The sequence below is a fragment of the Prunus dulcis genome, chromosome 4 (assembly GCF_902201215.1).
Source record: "Prunus dulcis chromosome 4, ALMONDv2, whole genome shotgun sequence".
NCBI lineage: Eukaryota > Viridiplantae > Streptophyta > Magnoliopsida > Rosales > Rosaceae > Prunus > Prunus dulcis.
In genome coordinates this window covers 15,359,782-15,376,721 of record NC_047653.1, presented here as the reverse complement: position 1 = coordinate 15,376,721, position 16,940 = coordinate 15,359,782, and the positions used below count along the sequence as shown (strand labels likewise).

General features: G+C 36.4%; 2 protein-coding genes across 2 annotated transcripts; one reads left to right on the top strand and one right to left on the bottom strand.

Annotated features, from left to right (window-relative positions):
- Window positions 1-956: 956 nt before the first annotated feature.
- Window positions 957-1,553, bottom strand: LOC117625474. Its single transcript, XM_034357023.1, has one exon. It carries the CDS (start codon window positions 1,551-1,553, stop codon window positions 957-959), a length of 597 nt encoding a protein of 198 aa, XP_034212914.1.
- Window positions 1,554-9,307: 7,754 nt separating this feature from the next.
- LOC117625984 (kinesin-like protein KIN-12F) lies at window positions 9,308-15,474 on the top strand. Its single transcript, XM_034357595.1, has 17 exons — window positions 9,308-9,782; window positions 9,905-9,973; window positions 10,058-10,195; window positions 10,538-10,621; window positions 10,716-10,841; window positions 10,940-10,999; window positions 11,089-11,142; window positions 11,253-11,345; window positions 11,453-11,548; window positions 11,655-11,803; window positions 12,099-12,248; window positions 12,422-12,551; window positions 12,641-13,633; window positions 13,718-13,804; window positions 13,904-13,993; window positions 14,091-14,882; window positions 15,012-15,474. The coding sequence occupies exons 1-17, from the start codon at window positions 9,462-9,464 to the stop codon at window positions 15,249-15,251; spliced, it is 3,672 nt and encodes a 1,223-aa protein (XP_034213486.1). The 5' UTR covers window positions 9,308-9,461; the 3' UTR covers window positions 15,252-15,474.
- The last annotated feature ends 1,466 nt before the right edge of the window (window positions 15,475-16,940 follow it).

The following is a 16,940-nucleotide window of genomic DNA, read 5'->3' as shown; positions in this document are numbered from 1 at the left end:
AGTTTGCCTCTAATCCCAATTTCCCATAGCACATCATAGATGAAATCCCAGTTAATCCTGTCATAGGCTTTGGAGAGGTCAATTTTCCAAGCGATGAACCCCTTCTTGCCTTTAGAATTTCTGAATTTATGAAGGACCTCTTGGGCAACGATAATGTTGTCAACAATCTGCCTGCCAGGGATGAAGCTAGCTTGCGCAGGACTGACAATCTTTTGCATGAGAGGCCTGAGCTTCTGAACAATGATCTTAGACACCACTTTGTACAACGTATTGCAAAGGCTGATAGGCCTTAACTGAGCAACAGAGCTGGGACTAGCCACTTTAGGAACAAGGGTAATCAGCGTGTCATTTAGATCATCCGGGATGCTTGCAGAGCATAAACAACCAGCAACTAACTCAACAAAGGTTCCCTGACAAAGATCCCAAAAATCATGGTAGAACTTAGCAAGGTATCCATCCGGGCCTGGAGCTTTAAGACTGCCCGGGCCTGGAGCTTTAAGACTGCCAATACTGAACAAACAATCCTTAATGATTTGAGGATTAACATCACAATTGAGGGTCGCCAACTCAGAGTTCTCCAAGCTAGGAAAAAGCTGGGGGAGATCAGCATTAGAGTATCTCATCGTTTGGGCAGCAAAGAGATTCTTGAAGTAGTTGACAATGATAGACTCCATTTCATTTTTATCGTTAGTCCACGTACCTTGAGCATTAGTGAGGCCCTCCAGCTTGTTCCTTCTTCTGCGAATAATGGTAGACAGGTGGAAAAACTTGGTATTACGGTCCCCTTCTTTAAGCCAAGTGTTCCTTGACTTCTGTAACCAAAAAAGTTCTTCTTGGTCAAGCAAGGCTTGGTATTCATTGGTGAGCTCTTTTTCCAAATCAGCCAGAAAAGGGGAGTGTCTTCTGCAGAGGGCTTTTTGAATCCCGCCAATTCTAGCCAGCAGCTTCTTCTTATTTCAAAATAAGCTCCCAAACACTTCCATATTCCAAGTAGTGAGAGCATAGGAAATGGCTTGAGTTTTTTGGAGGATACTTCCAGTAAAGTTAGCCCATTTATCAACCACAAAGCTGCGAAAGGTAGGGTGCAGGAGCCACATGGCTTGGAACCTGAAAGATTTGGCAGTAGCACAAGGGAGGTGAGTAGACTGAAGGCTAATGAGTAAGGGGCAATGGTCAGACTTGACTCTAGGGAGGTGTCTGACAAAGGCCTCGGGAAATTGATGTCTCCAGTTAATGTTGGACAGACCGCGATCCAATCTTTCCCAAGTGAGGACACCATTCTCATTTTTCCTGCACCAAGTAAACTGAGCACCAATAAAACCAAGATCAATCAAATTGTTTCTATCAATCCAATCCACAAGGCCACTCCCATGAGAAATGGGATTACCACCACATTTTTCAGAATTGTCAACCAACTCATTGAAGTCACCAGCAATCATCCAAGGGAGGTTAGTGGCCGAAGCAATCCCATCTAAATAACTCCAAAGATTTTTGCGGATGCCAGGGCAAGGGTGCGCATAGACTGCCGTAAAAAGCCAATCAATGTGGTTCATTTTAATGAGCGCTGTTATAAATTTCTTTGATTTCTTACTTTCTCCATTATTGATACATAAATATGCCCTAAGTCATCCAGAGGATTGTCACAACTAAATTCTGTTATCTTGCATTAAAGGTGGAAATTTAAAATCACTAAGGAATTAAAAAAAATAATGAAATTCAAAATGATAGAACCTAATGTTCTAGTATTTGTAAACTTTATTTTTGGGTTTTTTAAAATTTAGGGGGATGGGAGGCTATCTCATCCCAAAGTTAGGGCATACCAAGACCTCTTTAAGGACTTACAAAGAGGATCTTAGCCCCTTTTTATGTTGTTACAAATTACCCCTTTTTTGTCAACTTTATTCTTTGGCTACCCTAAAAGCATAAATGGAATTTAAACAAGAAATATAACGTTTATGTTTTGGTAGACATGTTGGTGATGATGGTGTACATGGTTTTCATTTATTAAAATTCCACTATTTCAATTGAATTTAAAGTTGTAATTTACGACTTTCAAATTCCAAACTTTTTTCACATAAAATTTCTAAATGTCGCTACTAATGAATTGAAACAAGAGAATTCGTGTATGTCAATTTATAAACTCTCACTTTTATTCAAATTTCATGTTTATTTATCTTCTCCAAATGAAGGGTTACCGAAAATACTAAATTGAGTTTCTTTATTGTATCTACTAGGAATTCATGAACTTGAATAATCAAGATGCGTGGCTTCACTATTGGATCAATAGAAGGCCTACACAACTACGCTGCAGAAAGGGCTCAATAAAAAGACAAACAAGGGAAAGGAATACGACGTGGAAGAAAGAACATCCTCCGATTGCAAGAAAACAAATACACGTGTTGTAAATCGAGGGGCTTGATTAGTATTGACACAACAATAGTCACACCTTTTTATTGGATAATGAAATAAACTAAAACTAAAAAGTGGAAAGCCTTCTTGTTGTGCTCTTAAGCATTATAAATTAGTTTAATTTCTTTCATGAGCCATCCACAATGATAAAAGGAAAAAAAAAGAAAAAAAAAAGAAAAGAGAAAAAGCAGAGCAAAAGGCCTCCACTAAAAATGAAGAAAGCATCAACTTTTTCAATTTTTGTTTGGATAATGAGAAACGTTATTTTCTTAAATATAAGTTGTTAACTTTACTACAAATTATTATTGAAGAATACACACAATCCCACATCGAAAACTTAACAAAATAGAAAATTTCGTAATTAATGCTCAATTCCTAATAATATCGATTCCTTTTGTATAAAACCCCACACGTACTAAACAGATAGTTAAATTCAATACAATATCGATATTTTTAATAGTGAGCTAAAAATCTATACCTCTAAAATCTTAACAATTATATATACAATACAATCAATCGTTTGCAAACTATATCATATATTAGATAAATTTGAAGTCTTTTTGTCTCATACGTTTTCAAATTCAAGATATTTTCAGTTTATAATTCGTTTCACGTTCACTTTCACTGTAACCGACATTCTTTTTCTGGTCTATTTCTAATATCTCCCTTTGCTTTAATGGGCCATATAGGCCATAGCATGCCTCTCATAGGTCTTAAATTTTTTTTTGGGTAACGGCTTCTCATAGGTCTTTTGTTGCATTATTCAAAATAAAGTCCCCATTCCAAAGCCAAAACGGCAAAAATCAGTGACTAACTAGGGTGAGCTTTTTTGATTTTTTGATTTTTTTTCAATTCATGAAATTCTTTTGATGGGGTCACCAAGTGACCACTATTCAATGATCCATAACCATCTCTTTGACAATATACAATCCATCCAAAGTAGAACTTTGAAGAAAAACAATGCAATTGCCTACTAGACCTCCCCTTTTCCATTTTTTTTTTTTTTTTCCTCAAGGGTGACGTTTGGGCAGAAAAAAGAGTCTCCTCTTGATAAAGATGGAAGAAAACCCATCTATCTTCTCCCTCATTGAGTCATTTGTCTTTTTCTTTGCCTTTATTTTTATTTTATTTTAAGAGTGATGTGGATGGATGAGACTGAGACCTGTTTGGATATTATTTCGTGAACTAAAGTGTTGGTCGTTTGTCATTACTCATATGCACAAATAGTGTTTTTAGCTTTTGGGAGTATGCAATGCCGTAATTGACGTATGAGGCTTTTGAAATGTGTTCTCATACAAACAATGCTAAAGATGCCAAAGTAAGTACTACCCTCATACACTAAAATAATCTTCAACTAATCCCACCACTAAATTAGCTTTTCTGTCAACAAATTGGTGAGTTCAAATTTGATTTTTGTTAGGTATGGTTATTGAGATTTATAATAAGGTGATACTTTTATCATCTTCTTCTTACGCATTAATTTCATCTGCTTTTTTTCTTCATATTCAGTATTAACTAGCGCATCTGCAACTGTATTAGCGAGACTATCCTTAGTTATATACCATTGACATTGCTCAAGACATGGCTTGAGTGTAAAGACTATGACAATTTTTTTATAGCTATCTCTTTGTAATTAAAAATGATTAAAAAAAAAAGTTCCAAAATGTGACTTCTACATAAAACATGGGATGAGTAGATGGTGGAAATAGCATTACTCAATTTGATATAAAGATTCGTTTGCTATGGGGAGAAAGAAAAGGTAAACTGTTGAACTCTTCCCGTTGGCTTAAGCCTTTAACTTTCTTGCCTCCACTAGTTACCAAACAAGCTGTAGTTTTCGTATACAAGTTGAGTTGCATTGCATGACACTCGGACAGTGCTAACAAAAATTGAGGTCCATCTTTATGTGCTTTCTCAGGTGCTGCTTCTTGTTGTCTTCAAAGAAATTAATGTCAGCAAATCTTGACTCCTCTAAAGATCAAATCCAATAATATATATATATATATATATGGAGTTTCAGTTGAGGGATTCTTTAAAGAAGTTTATTTGAGAGACACTCTTGTAGGGCCTACTTCGTATTGTATTTTACTAATTCAAATCATGTATTTTGTATATACTCATTCAAAGATCATCTCTACCAAAAAAAAAAAAAAAAAAAACTTGAATTCGATATCATTTGACTACTCAATTGAATTATTGAAATTTTAGTACTTTCTTGAAGCAACATGTTTATTGATTTTGTAGGACACAATTGGATATCGAAATGGTTTCCGATAGATGGTTTGGATCGTTGAAAAAAATTCGTACGAAATCCTAATGAGTGTCATTTATTTGAAAAATGACTCAACAAAAGGAGTGTAATGTTTATGTGTGTGTGTGTGTATATATATATATATATATATGTAGATAAGTTAATGAATGAAAGATAGAGATGGAGATGTTGAAAATTGTGGAAAACTAGTGGTGGCCTTTTATCACAGTTAGGTGTTCATATTTATTTTAATGGCAGTCTCTTTGACTTTTGAGTTCACGTGGTACAGGTTCTTCCTCTACTCACCTAATCCCACACATTCCTTCCTAATTGAGTATATAATTTGTACAGACATGACCATTTCATTAAACAAGTTGCACAACATTCCCGTTTCTCTTCTCGTCTTGCAGCAGCAGCACACCACGCATGCAAATTGCATTTGCCTAATATTCAAATAAACTATCATTTCGAAAGTTCAGTTTGGAAATCACCACTCACGAAAATAAGGCTTGGTTTTAGACTTAGTGCTGCACTAATGACTCGACTTTTTTGTTGTTGTTATTGTATTGGCGGCGTTTTCTTAAGCCCACCTCGCGATCTGCAGAAAAGGTAAAAAAAACAACAAAAACAGAAAAAGTAGCAATTGCAAACGCTTAGTTATATCTGTTTACATTATCATACATTGGCTATTGGCCAAAAAGAGAAAAGAAAAGAGAAGAAAAGATTAGAATATATATAGGAGTAACGACTCCATGTCATAATTTCTATGCCCCGCAGAAATCACCTTTAACTTACCTACATGAAATACAAAGGCCATAACTGTTAGGAAAGTTACTAAAATAAAATAATTTGTACACATGCAACTGTAAGCAGGCAATCAATCACACACCTTACATACATAAATAGGGATTAAGTACCCCATTTAGCGATCGTGTGATCAAGGGCTTGCAGAAGGGAGAAGACTTTTGTGTTGTTCATATGGCTACACGAGTTAGTGTTTTTAGTTGTTTATGCAATTAAGTTCTAACAACATCACCTTAAACATGTTTTCCAGTTTTGTGCGTACTCATATTCTACTCATATTCTAGTATTATGATTTATTTATTTAATTGAGAAATTGATATGCATTTTGATTAGATTAATTGAGATTGATTTTGATTAGATTAATTGGTATTGATTTTGGTTAGATTAAGAGCATTTGAAATAGTTTTTTTTAAAGAGCTTTTATCCTTTTAAAAATTGCACCTCCGCTGAAAAATTTCTGGATCCGCCACTGCTAGTATGGCTTGGGGTTTGATTTTTACATAAGATAGTAACTAGTTGTTTATAATTTTCTACGATATGATTTTTTGTTGTTGTCACAGTTAGGAAAGAGAGGGAGATATTTTTTCACATACATTGTCAATGTACCAACAGAGTACAAAATCACCAACCAAACCCACCTTCCCCTTTCACATTTTCACGAAATAAAAAAAGGGTTCTTAGATATATGGGTCCAATTTCAGCAGTACAGTTTGATTGCAGGACAGTAATTGTTGCCTATTAATTTCAGTCCTAAAGCCCAGTCATGTGGCCACCTAAGCAAATAGTGTGCCCACCAATTTTAATGTATTTACGCTCCTGCCATTATATACAAACAGAACGTAAATGAGATAGATCCAAATCACATATCTAACAGCCCCACATCGCAGAAATCCCAAAAGTCATGCTCCTTCTTTGCCAATTTTCATTGATTTTTTGGTTCCTTAGTGGGCAGATTTTTGGGTTCCTACTTATGATTCACTATTACATATGAAATAACCCGAATTTTTTAGATTATTATCAATTGTGAAGTCAGTTGAAGTTCCTGTATCCGAGGCAAATTCTCTCATGTAGCTATGGGACGTTAGGGCCACGTCCCATAGTTACAACCCAGAGCCGATGAATTGGGATTTGAATGCAGCAGGGGTTTATTGCTCCACTATATCCAACTTTATTTGCTGGCTTATAAATCTCTAGTAGACAAATATCATAACTGGGTTTTCTTAAACTAGAACTTGTTATATAGGTAATCTCTGAAACTATACCTAGGAAATAGTTTTTCCACCGCAATCTGTCAGTGATAAGAACTATCACTTTGAATTATCAAAACCTTTATATATATGGACTCAAATTGAATTATTTGTATATGTTTATTAAATGGGGGAAAAGAGAGAGAATTATATGGGAGGAACAAGTGCTTCTTAATAACGGAATATAAGCTAGTTGCGCTTGTTGGTACAGTATGCATAATTTTCCCAGGCCTGGGAAAAGCAGATAAAAATGAACAACATGAAAAAGAGACTTCCTTTACTCAAAGAATAAGAAGCAAAAGATTTTATTTTATTTTATCTTGTTTTTCCAAAGTTAGGAAGGGGGATGGGGAAATTCATGCACGGGTATCATAGGAATTTGAATCCAGGACCACTTGGGGAGCACACTAAAGATTTGCGCCAATCCAATTATTCCTTTTTGCTTTTTCATTTGTCTTGCAAGGTTTGTTAATAGGTAAACTCGAAATTTTTGAGTTCGTGCTTGACTTCACAGACTTTTTCATTTTTCAGATTGGGCCAGGCCTGACCGAGGTTTCAAATATCAAGGTCCAACACACGCATGCTTTAGGGCCACATATTCGCAACACATGTGTTTGGTTGGTAAGAAAATGGGCTTGGGAATGAAAAAACATTTACTTTCCCATGTTTTTGTAAGTCCAAGTTTGGGAAATAATTTCTTGGCTCATAGGAACATTTTGGGCTGGGGGCAGAGGGGGAGGAGGGGAATAAAATCCTCCATCTACCTTGAGTTTCATTTTTCCTTCCCAAAAACCAAGACAAGCATTAATTATTATTATTTTTTTAATGATGAGTTTGTCCCTATTAACAAATTAAAATACCAAGGCAGCCCTTTAAAAAAAAAAAAAAAAAAAAACCAAGGCAAGCATTAATCACACTATTTTTGCATATTTATAATTAGGAATATTATTAGAAAACTAAACAAAGTTTGTTTCCAATTTCTACACAACCTAAACGTAGGAAAGGGATGACCGTGGTTCGAGGTGGTCAAGAGTACGAGATTACTGACTAAAGACTCTTCAATTGAGATGGGTCGAAGACTTGCCAACGAAGGATAGCAGCCAACAATGTTTCGTCTCATTGGTCCTCTCATGCTAGAATTTGCTTATAAATACACTTTTTTCGGGAAATAAAATGCATTTTTCTAGTTACTTCCCGGTCATTACAAAACATGTATTTCCTATTTCCTAGAAAAATAGGCGTCACCACATATGAAGTGTTTTTTCCTATTAATTCCTTTCTGTGAACCAAACGGGATGATAACAAGTTGTTCAAATACCCACATGCCGCTTCAAATGACAAATACCCACATGCATCCTATTTAATAAATTGAAGGAAAAAATTTAGTTTGAATTACCAAGTATCTTATTTTCAGCAAAAAATACCCACTAGCTAAGCCCAAATGTTTCAATGTTAAAGAAGCCCAAACCTTTTCACCTTTTGCTTTGGGTTACAGAAGCCCAAGACTTTTCTGAGACCAAGTTATTCTATATATTTAATTTAACAATGAATTTCGACCCCCAAAAAAAAAAAAAAAAAAAAACCGACTTTGCCGAATTTATAGAGAAAGGTTGTGTGTTGTGTGTGTGTGTGTGTGTGTGGGGAAATGTTGTGTTGTGTGTGATGTCTGATGTGAATGGTCATTACGTTAATATATCAATTATCAGCTGGGCAGACACGTAATTTTGGTTAGTTAGGGCTTTTCATGTAAAATACCATTTTAAGGGGCGCGCCTGGGCTGTCGTGACAGCTACCGCGAGTCTGACTAATTATCAGCTCCAACTTTTGCTCCACCGGCCATAACGGCTACTTTATTTGAACTATCTGATATATTGACGAATTTGTCCTTTAAATTAAGCTTTATTTAAAAGTTTCTTATGTGTAGATGAACGTACAAATGTAATTTTACACATGGGCACATCATAAAATATATTCGTAATTATAGCAACCCTCAATCAATAAATAAATTCGTGGAATAATATTTGGCTTTATGAATTGAAGACTGAAATGAAGATGTGACTCAACTGCGAATATAGATATGTCAAAACAATTAAAAATTAATTTGAAAATCTTAGACTAAGGTGGTCGAATGGGACTCCTGCCTCTTGGTGTTACTTTTCATATCTAAATTCGTGTATCAAAACCAAAACATAAACAAGTAGCTGTGTAGTCATCTAATAATTTGTATTGAAAGAAATAATATTCTCAAAAAATGTTAATATGAATTATGTTTTTTTGAAGTACAAGCGATCGTTCTAATTACATGAGGAGAAGGGTTTCTGTCTAAAAGAAGGGTTTCCGTCTACAAGTCAATGTCATTTTCAATTGAGTTAGACCCGTTGACTTGATGATATAAATTGAAATACTTTAGATAATTTATACTTGTGCATGCAAGTGTTACGTAAATGTATTGAAAAGAAAATTAATATTAAATTAAGAGCTAGTTAATAAGGAACAAAAATTAAAATCACCTCTCAGAGGGGTAAGATGGTCAGTTCAGAACTAATCCAAATTGAATCACATGAAGTTTAAAAAACCCTAATCAAATATAAATCATTTCTCTCTTTCTCAACGGTCATCATCCTCCTTATCCACATAAAATAGCAACTCTCTCTTCCCTCTCTCCTTCAAACATTTTCAAATTCAAATTCTGTACAGCGCTTTCTCTCTCTCTCTCTCTCGTGCTCGCTTGATCCATCGATCTCAGAACAATGAGGACCAAGAACGGCAACCCAGCAAGCACCAGCGAGTCTCGGTTCTTAGGAAACATTTCCACTTCATCGCTTCGAAACCTCCTTCCCAGATCCATTTCCACAAAGCCCAGCAAATCCATTTTCAGCTCTCGAAACCCTCCCCCTAATGCCGAAAATACCCCTCCCCTCGATCCTAACGTCCAGACCAAGTACGCAGACGACGACGCTGCTTCGGCAACCAAGCCAGTGCTTTCCGATTTATCCAAATCTCGGATCACCGAGGTCGCCCCATCGGACGGCCAGAAACAATCCTCCGCTACTCTCGACCCACCGGTGAAGGTATTTTTGAAATTTTGTTGATATTTCTTGTCCAATATAGCCTTAACTTAGTATTTCGATATTTGTAATGTGGATAATAATTATGAATTAGAAATTTACTTTTGGAATTGTTTGATCTTCAGAGAGAGACTGATCCATCCGACGGCGACGGCGACGGTGGAGTCCTGCCACCTCCGGACCCATCAGTGAAGGTATTTTAAAGTTTTAAACTTATAAATTTTCATATTTTTAATTTTTAATTTCTTATTTTCTTTGGGTTTTCGAAATTTGTATAGGTTGTGGCGAGAATTAGACCTACTAAAGATGGTGAAAATTGGGGAGATCGGACGGTTAAGAAGGTTTCTCCGCGTACATTATCCGTTGGGGACCGTACATTTTCATTTGATTCGGTTTTTGATTCAAAATCCGGTCAGGTATGGTTCTCAATTATTCTACAATTGTATGTGTTAACCACCTGAATCGAAAATTTTGGTACAAACAGTATGAAAATCCATTTTTAAACTCTGTGTAGATTAATGCTCTGTTTGGTTGCATGGAAACTGAAAGAAAGAACAGAAAATAAGTGAAAATTGCTAACTTTTAGATGTTATTTAGTAGAAACTAGGCAACTAGGCCTTTTATACAGACTAAGTAGGTTCCTTGGAGAAACTTGAAAAATATGAAGAGTGAGGAATTGGGCATTTGTTAATCTTCTCTGCTTCTAAATCTAAGGGCAAGTGCATTTTGATTCATGAGTGCTGTTTGGTTTCTACCAGGAAGATGTTTTTCAGAAGGTTGGTGTGCCGTTGGTTAAAAATGCCTTAGCCGGTTACAATACTTCAGTCTTGTCATATGGACAGGTATTCATTCATATCCATAGATGAAAGGTACTTCATTTCAAGTAGGCCAATTTTGTATTTGCTTTGTGAATATTTTTCATTGAATTCTCTTTAGAGTGGAAGCGGTAAGACATACACGCTATGGGGTCCGCCAAGTGCCATGGTTGAGGATTCCCGTCCTGGTAGTTGCCAGGGCATTGTTCCTCGCATCTTTGAAATGCTGTTCCGTGAGATTCAGAAGGTATGTTTTTTGGTTTCTATTTTTTTTTAATGGAAATGAGGAAAGTAGGCGTGTACTGACATGGTTCATGAATGTTTGCTTGGGACTATTACATGTAGGAGCAAGAGAACTCCGAAGGGAAACAGTTAAATTACCAGTTCCGTTGTTCTTTTCTTGAGGTATACTTATTTTACTATTCTAAATTCTTTTTGACACACATAGGGTAGGATTCTGACAATGTGTTTTGTTAATACTGTCGTTATCACAGATATACAACGAACAAATAGGAGATTTACTTGATCCAACCCTGAGGAACCTTGAGGTAGAGATCTTCTATACTGTTTAGTTCTTTCACTGGTGTTTTTTTGTTCCTTTTTTGGTTCTTTAGTACATGCCTAAGATACAAATGGGCTTTGCTTTAAACTGTTGTAGATCAAGGATGATCCCAAAAATGGAGTGTATGTTGAGAACCTGACTGAGGAGTATGTGACTAGCTACGAGGATGTGACACAAATTCTGATTAAGGTAGGATTTGTATATGTGCATTCTTTTTAACTGATAACTTTTTTTTTTTTTTTTGGTTCTGGATTTTTCCTTTGTACTCATCAACTATTATTCTGTTCACGGAACAGGGGCTTTCAAGTAGAAAAGTTGGAGCAACTAGCATGAACTCTAAGAGCTCTAGGTCCCATATTGTTTGTACTTTCATCATCGAGTCATGGTGTAAGGTATCATTGCATATGGAACTCGTTACAGTTCAAAACCTTTATTGTTTCTTGAATGATTATGTTTTGTGTCTATCACTTAACAGTGCTTAATTACTTTATTCTGCAGGAGACCTCATCCAAGTGTTTTGGTAGTTCAAAGACAAGCAGAATGAGCTTTATTGATCTTGCTGGCCTAGATAGAAATAAAGTTGATGACTCAGGTAGACAATGTGCAAGGGAAGACAAATATGTAAAGAAGTCCTTGTCACGGCTTGGGTATGATTCCATAACCTTTGTATTCCATCCGATGCCTTGTTGTAGACAACTTACAGGGTAATAGTATTGATACCGTACAAGGAAATGCGTTCTTAATGACATTTTAAGAAACAAAGTTTGCTATCATCACTTTTACATTCTTAAGCATCAAATAATTGTTGTGTAATGAAGTTAGAGTCACACAACAATATAATTTATGGAAATAGCACAAAACTTTGTGTAGTAAACTTTTTTGATCAGTTGTCCTCTGGCCAGTGCTGCAACTGTAATGATTAATGTTGTTATTTTGGTACAGGCTTTTGGTAAATACTCTTGCAAAAGCGCCTCAGTCTGGAAAATCTGAAGATGTGCCATATAAGGCTTCTTGCTTAACTCATCTACTGCAAGAATCAATTGGTGGCAATTCAAAACTAACGGTCATCTGCGCTGTCTCCCCAGATAACAAGTATTTGACTCTAATCTACTAAATTCTTTTTATAATATAAAGTTTGATTTACTACTGATATGCCCAGATACACTATGTACATACATGTGGCCATTGTGTTGTCATTTTTTTAGGAAGTGTGCTTGATAGGTTTTATAGTATTCTGAAACATTGCTTGTGCTTCTTAAATGCAGAAATGATGGTGAGATACTGAGAACACTGAGGTTTGGAGAACGAGTGAAATATATTAGGAATGAGCCAGTAATAAATGAAATAACAGAAGATGATGTCAATGGTCTGACTGATCAAATTCGTCAATTGAAGGTACTAAGTTCTTTGGAGTTCTATTTGGAATTCTGCCATGAAAGCTGAGGGTAATAGGAATTTGATGTTAATGAAATGCGTGTTTGCAGGAAGAACTTATAAGAGCAAAGTCTAGTGGCTCATTTGGGAGTAATAATGGACATTTTCAAGGGCGAAATGTACGTGAAAGCTTGAATCAATTACGAGTGAGCCTGAATCGCTCTTTAATTTTACCCCACATAGATAATGATTCTGATGAAGAGGTAAATGTGGATGAAGATGATGTAAGAGAATTACATCAGCAGCTTCTGCAGAATTCTTCTGAAGATGTAAGAGATTATTCTATCAGTAGAGATTCTGTTCAGTTTGGTGGAAGTTGTGATACAGATTTGGCCAGTGAAGATGATTTTCATAGTTCAGACGAAAAGGAAATGGATCTGAATGAATCTCAGGATGAGCTTTCTCTTCCTTGTAAGGACAACTTTGACTTGGCAGATAACAGTGTTCTTACCACTTCAAAGGCTATCAATCCAGCAATCAAAAGTGGTGTTTCAATCAGTTTATGCTGTCAATCTCCATTCCTCCAAGACCCAACATTGTCTGAGTCTCCAAAGCTTAGAAATGCACAAAGAAAAAGTGTCACCTTTTCATCGATTTGTTCAGTCAGTCAGAACAATATATCAGATAATTCCAAGTTAAAGTCAGATGTATTGAGACAGTCACTTAATCAGAGTGAACACACTCAATCCTCTTTGCGGTCAAGCAAGATATTTCCAGGCCCCACTGAGTCATTGGCTGCCAGCCTTCAGAGGGGCTTACAGATCATTGACCATCACCAGCAGAACTCTGCACCTAGCAAATCCTCAGTCTCATTCTCCTTTGAGCACTTGACACTGAAACCTAGGCCAGAAGTTGACAGAGCTAATTCTTCAGCTCAGACAATACCAGAAATAAGGCCATCCATAGATGGACCATCTGCCTCTTTACTTTGTGCATCTTGCAAAAGAAGAGTGTTTAAAGATGATACCAATGATGCCCAGGATAGCTTGAAGACATGGACTGTAGCAGTTAATGAAGCAGGAAGTTCTAACCAAATGACAGAGGTGCGTTAAGCTTACCTGGACATTAAACTCAGGAATAAATTGTGATATGGGAATCCTTCCTAATTTCTATTTTCTTTTAATCAGCATGCAATGGAAAAGGCTGCAAAGCAAGAGGAGCTTGAGATTCGTTGCATGGAGCAAGCAGCTAAAATTGAGCAGTTAAATCAGCTGGTAACTTTTTTTTTTCCTTGGGTTTGAAACTCAGTGAATTATTATGTCTTCTCCATAATTTCGATATTACATTTCTGAGAATCTGATTTATTGTTTCAGGTTGAGCAATACAAAAGTGGGAAATCTGATTCATCTGCAGAAAATGGTAAAGAAATGATACCATATGATGAGTTCAGAGATGGAAACAAGGTAGGTTGGAACGGTGTATGTTTTTTGAAACTTTTGGAGGTTTTAATGGTAACGTCCTAAATGTGGATGTTTTACATGTTCCTGATGATTTTTGCAGCTTTTGAGGGGCAGTTCTGTTGATATTCTCCAACCAGAGATTATAAAGGAGAAATGTGAAATAAAGGAAATCCAGAATGAGTTGGATCTTGGGTATGGAGGTGCAGATTTTGATCTAAATGAGAAGGAAGCACTTCTTAAGGAGGTTCAGATGTTAAGGAGCAAATTGCAGTCAAGTACTGATGCATCACCCAACAAATCTATTGAGAAACTGAGATCCTCTTTATTGTCACGATCCATGCAACTGCGAAGAAGTGGTACATATGGAGATAACACCGAGGAAGAACTAGAGAGGGAAAGACAGAGATGGACAGAAATGGAGAGCGATTGGATTTCCTTAACTGATGACTTAAGGGTAGATCTTGAATCCAACCGCCGGCGAGCAGAGAAGGTGGAGATGGAATTGAGAATGGAGAAGCAGTGCACTGAAGAGTTGGATGATGCGCTTCATAGATCAGTGCTTGGGCATGCTCGAATGGTTGAGCACTACGTTGAACTACAAGACAAATACAATGACTTGGTGGGAAAGCACCGTGCAATCATGGAAGGAATAGCAGAAGTGAAGAGGGCAGCTGCAAAGGCTGGAGCTAAAGGTCGTGGTTCTCGTTTTTCCAAATCCCTTGCGGCAGAGCTCTCTGTACTGAGAGTGGAAAGAGAGAGGGAGAGGGAACTTTTGAAGAAGGAGAACAAAAGTCTCAAGATTCAACTTAGAGATACTGCAGAAGCTGTTCATGCTGCTGGAGAACTCCTTGTTAGGCTTAGAGAAGCTGAACATGCGGCATCTGTTGCAGAGGTAACTCATATTTTACCCTTAAGACTCTATCTTGTTACTCTGGATATAACTCATAAATGGATCAGATTATAATAATGCAAGTGTTGGTGTCTCATTTGTGTTTTTTCCTCTCTTTTCCCATAAACACAGGAGAATTTTACGAGTGTGCACCAAGAAAATGACAAGTTGAAGAAGCAAATTGAGAAGCTTAAAAGGAAGCACAAGATGGAAATGATCACCACGAAGCAGTACCTGGCAGAGAGTAAATTGCCAGAGTCTGCTTTAAAACCACTATATCGCGAGGATTCTGTCAATTCACAAAACACAGTCCTAGATGATGATCAGGCATGGAGAGCAGAATTCGGAGCGATATATCAAGAGCATTACTGACTGGTTGAAAGTTGAAATCCACCAGGAGAGCTGGCCTAAGGGAACTTCTGCAGACTTGCACTGCAACCTAACTTTGAATCATTTATCAACTTATCTGAATGAGACCCAACTTGGGTTCATGCAATATACAACACTATTATGAATTCATTCCGTTAATTTTTTTTTTTCTCTATGCTTTTTGTATGAATCATTATGGATTCATTATCAATTTCAATTTCTACTAGCATGTTTCAGTGTTTGATGTGAGTGTTAATATTATCTATTCTTAATTCTTGCTGAAAATATGTTTTCATATAAGTTTTTATGAGGACTCGGTATGGTAAAATCTTTGTTCTTAGTTATTGCTAAACTCTTGTAAAATCGTTATAATTACAAAATAAACCACCCAAACAAATATTAATTTTACTTACATATCTCCATAATTTATGTTACGTATAAAACAATCAATTGTTATAGAAATATGTAATTATAGAAAAAAATTAGGGAGCTTTAGTTTTCACACATAAAATACTTTACTAATTTGAAAGATAGATATACAATTTTACTTAATTAATATAAGACCAAAGACAATAAAGTAACACCTACTTTTACTAAAATAACATTGAAGAGCACTAAAATTACTACATGTGCCATTGTGCTTTATTGTCAAATATAGATATTTAGTTTTTACCCACTCAAAACTTACAGTCAAAACGACATAACAAGACTCAAAACAGAACAAAAAACGACACTACTCAAATTGAATCAGTTCCAAAAACCCTTTCGCGCGACCTTTCATCTTCAACTACAGCAACTCAGCCGATAGTTCCACACTGACCACCACCAACAACGAGCAGCAACGACGACGAGCAACAACCACCACCAACAACGACAACCACTGACGACGAACGACGGACGAGCAGCAACGACGACGAGCAACGACGACCAGCAACGACGACGAGCAACGACCACCACCAACAACGACAACCACTGACGACGATAGTAGCGATTTTCACTCTCTTGGGAAAAAAACAGTAAGAAAATGACCCTCTAACACAGATTTGTCTTCGATTTTAGGGATTACACATTTTTGCATGTTGTTCTTTATGCAATGCAGTTTTTGGAAAAATGGATGAATCGTTGGATTCAAAACTACTCTTCGTTTAGGTTTTGCTTCGTTTATAGGGATTAACCATTCAAAATCGTTGGATTCAAAATTTCTGGTTGTTTATAGCAGATTTTGAACCAGAAACTGCATAATTCAATTTCAGAGTGCTTTTTGCTAGGGTTTATGGGAATATTATAACTGCTCATGAAGTCAAACGTGTTTTGATATTCAGTACTGTCTTTGCATTTTGATTTCTGGTTGTTTGTAGCAAATTTTGAACCAGAAACTGCAATGCAGTTTCTGGTTCCATAATTCAATTTCAGAGTGCTTTTTTGCTAGGGTTTATGGGAATGTTATAATTGCTCATGAAGTTAAACGTGTTTTGATATTCAGTACTGTCTTTGCATTTTGATTTCTGGTTGTTTGTAGCAGATTTTGGCCCGAAACTGCAATGCAGTTTCTGGTTCCATAATTCGATTTCAGAGTGCTTTTTGCTAGGGTTTATGGGAATGTTATAACTGCTCATGAAGTTAAACGTGTTTTGATATTCAGTACTGTTTTTGCCTTTTGGTTTCTGGTTGTTTGTAGCAGATTTTGACCAG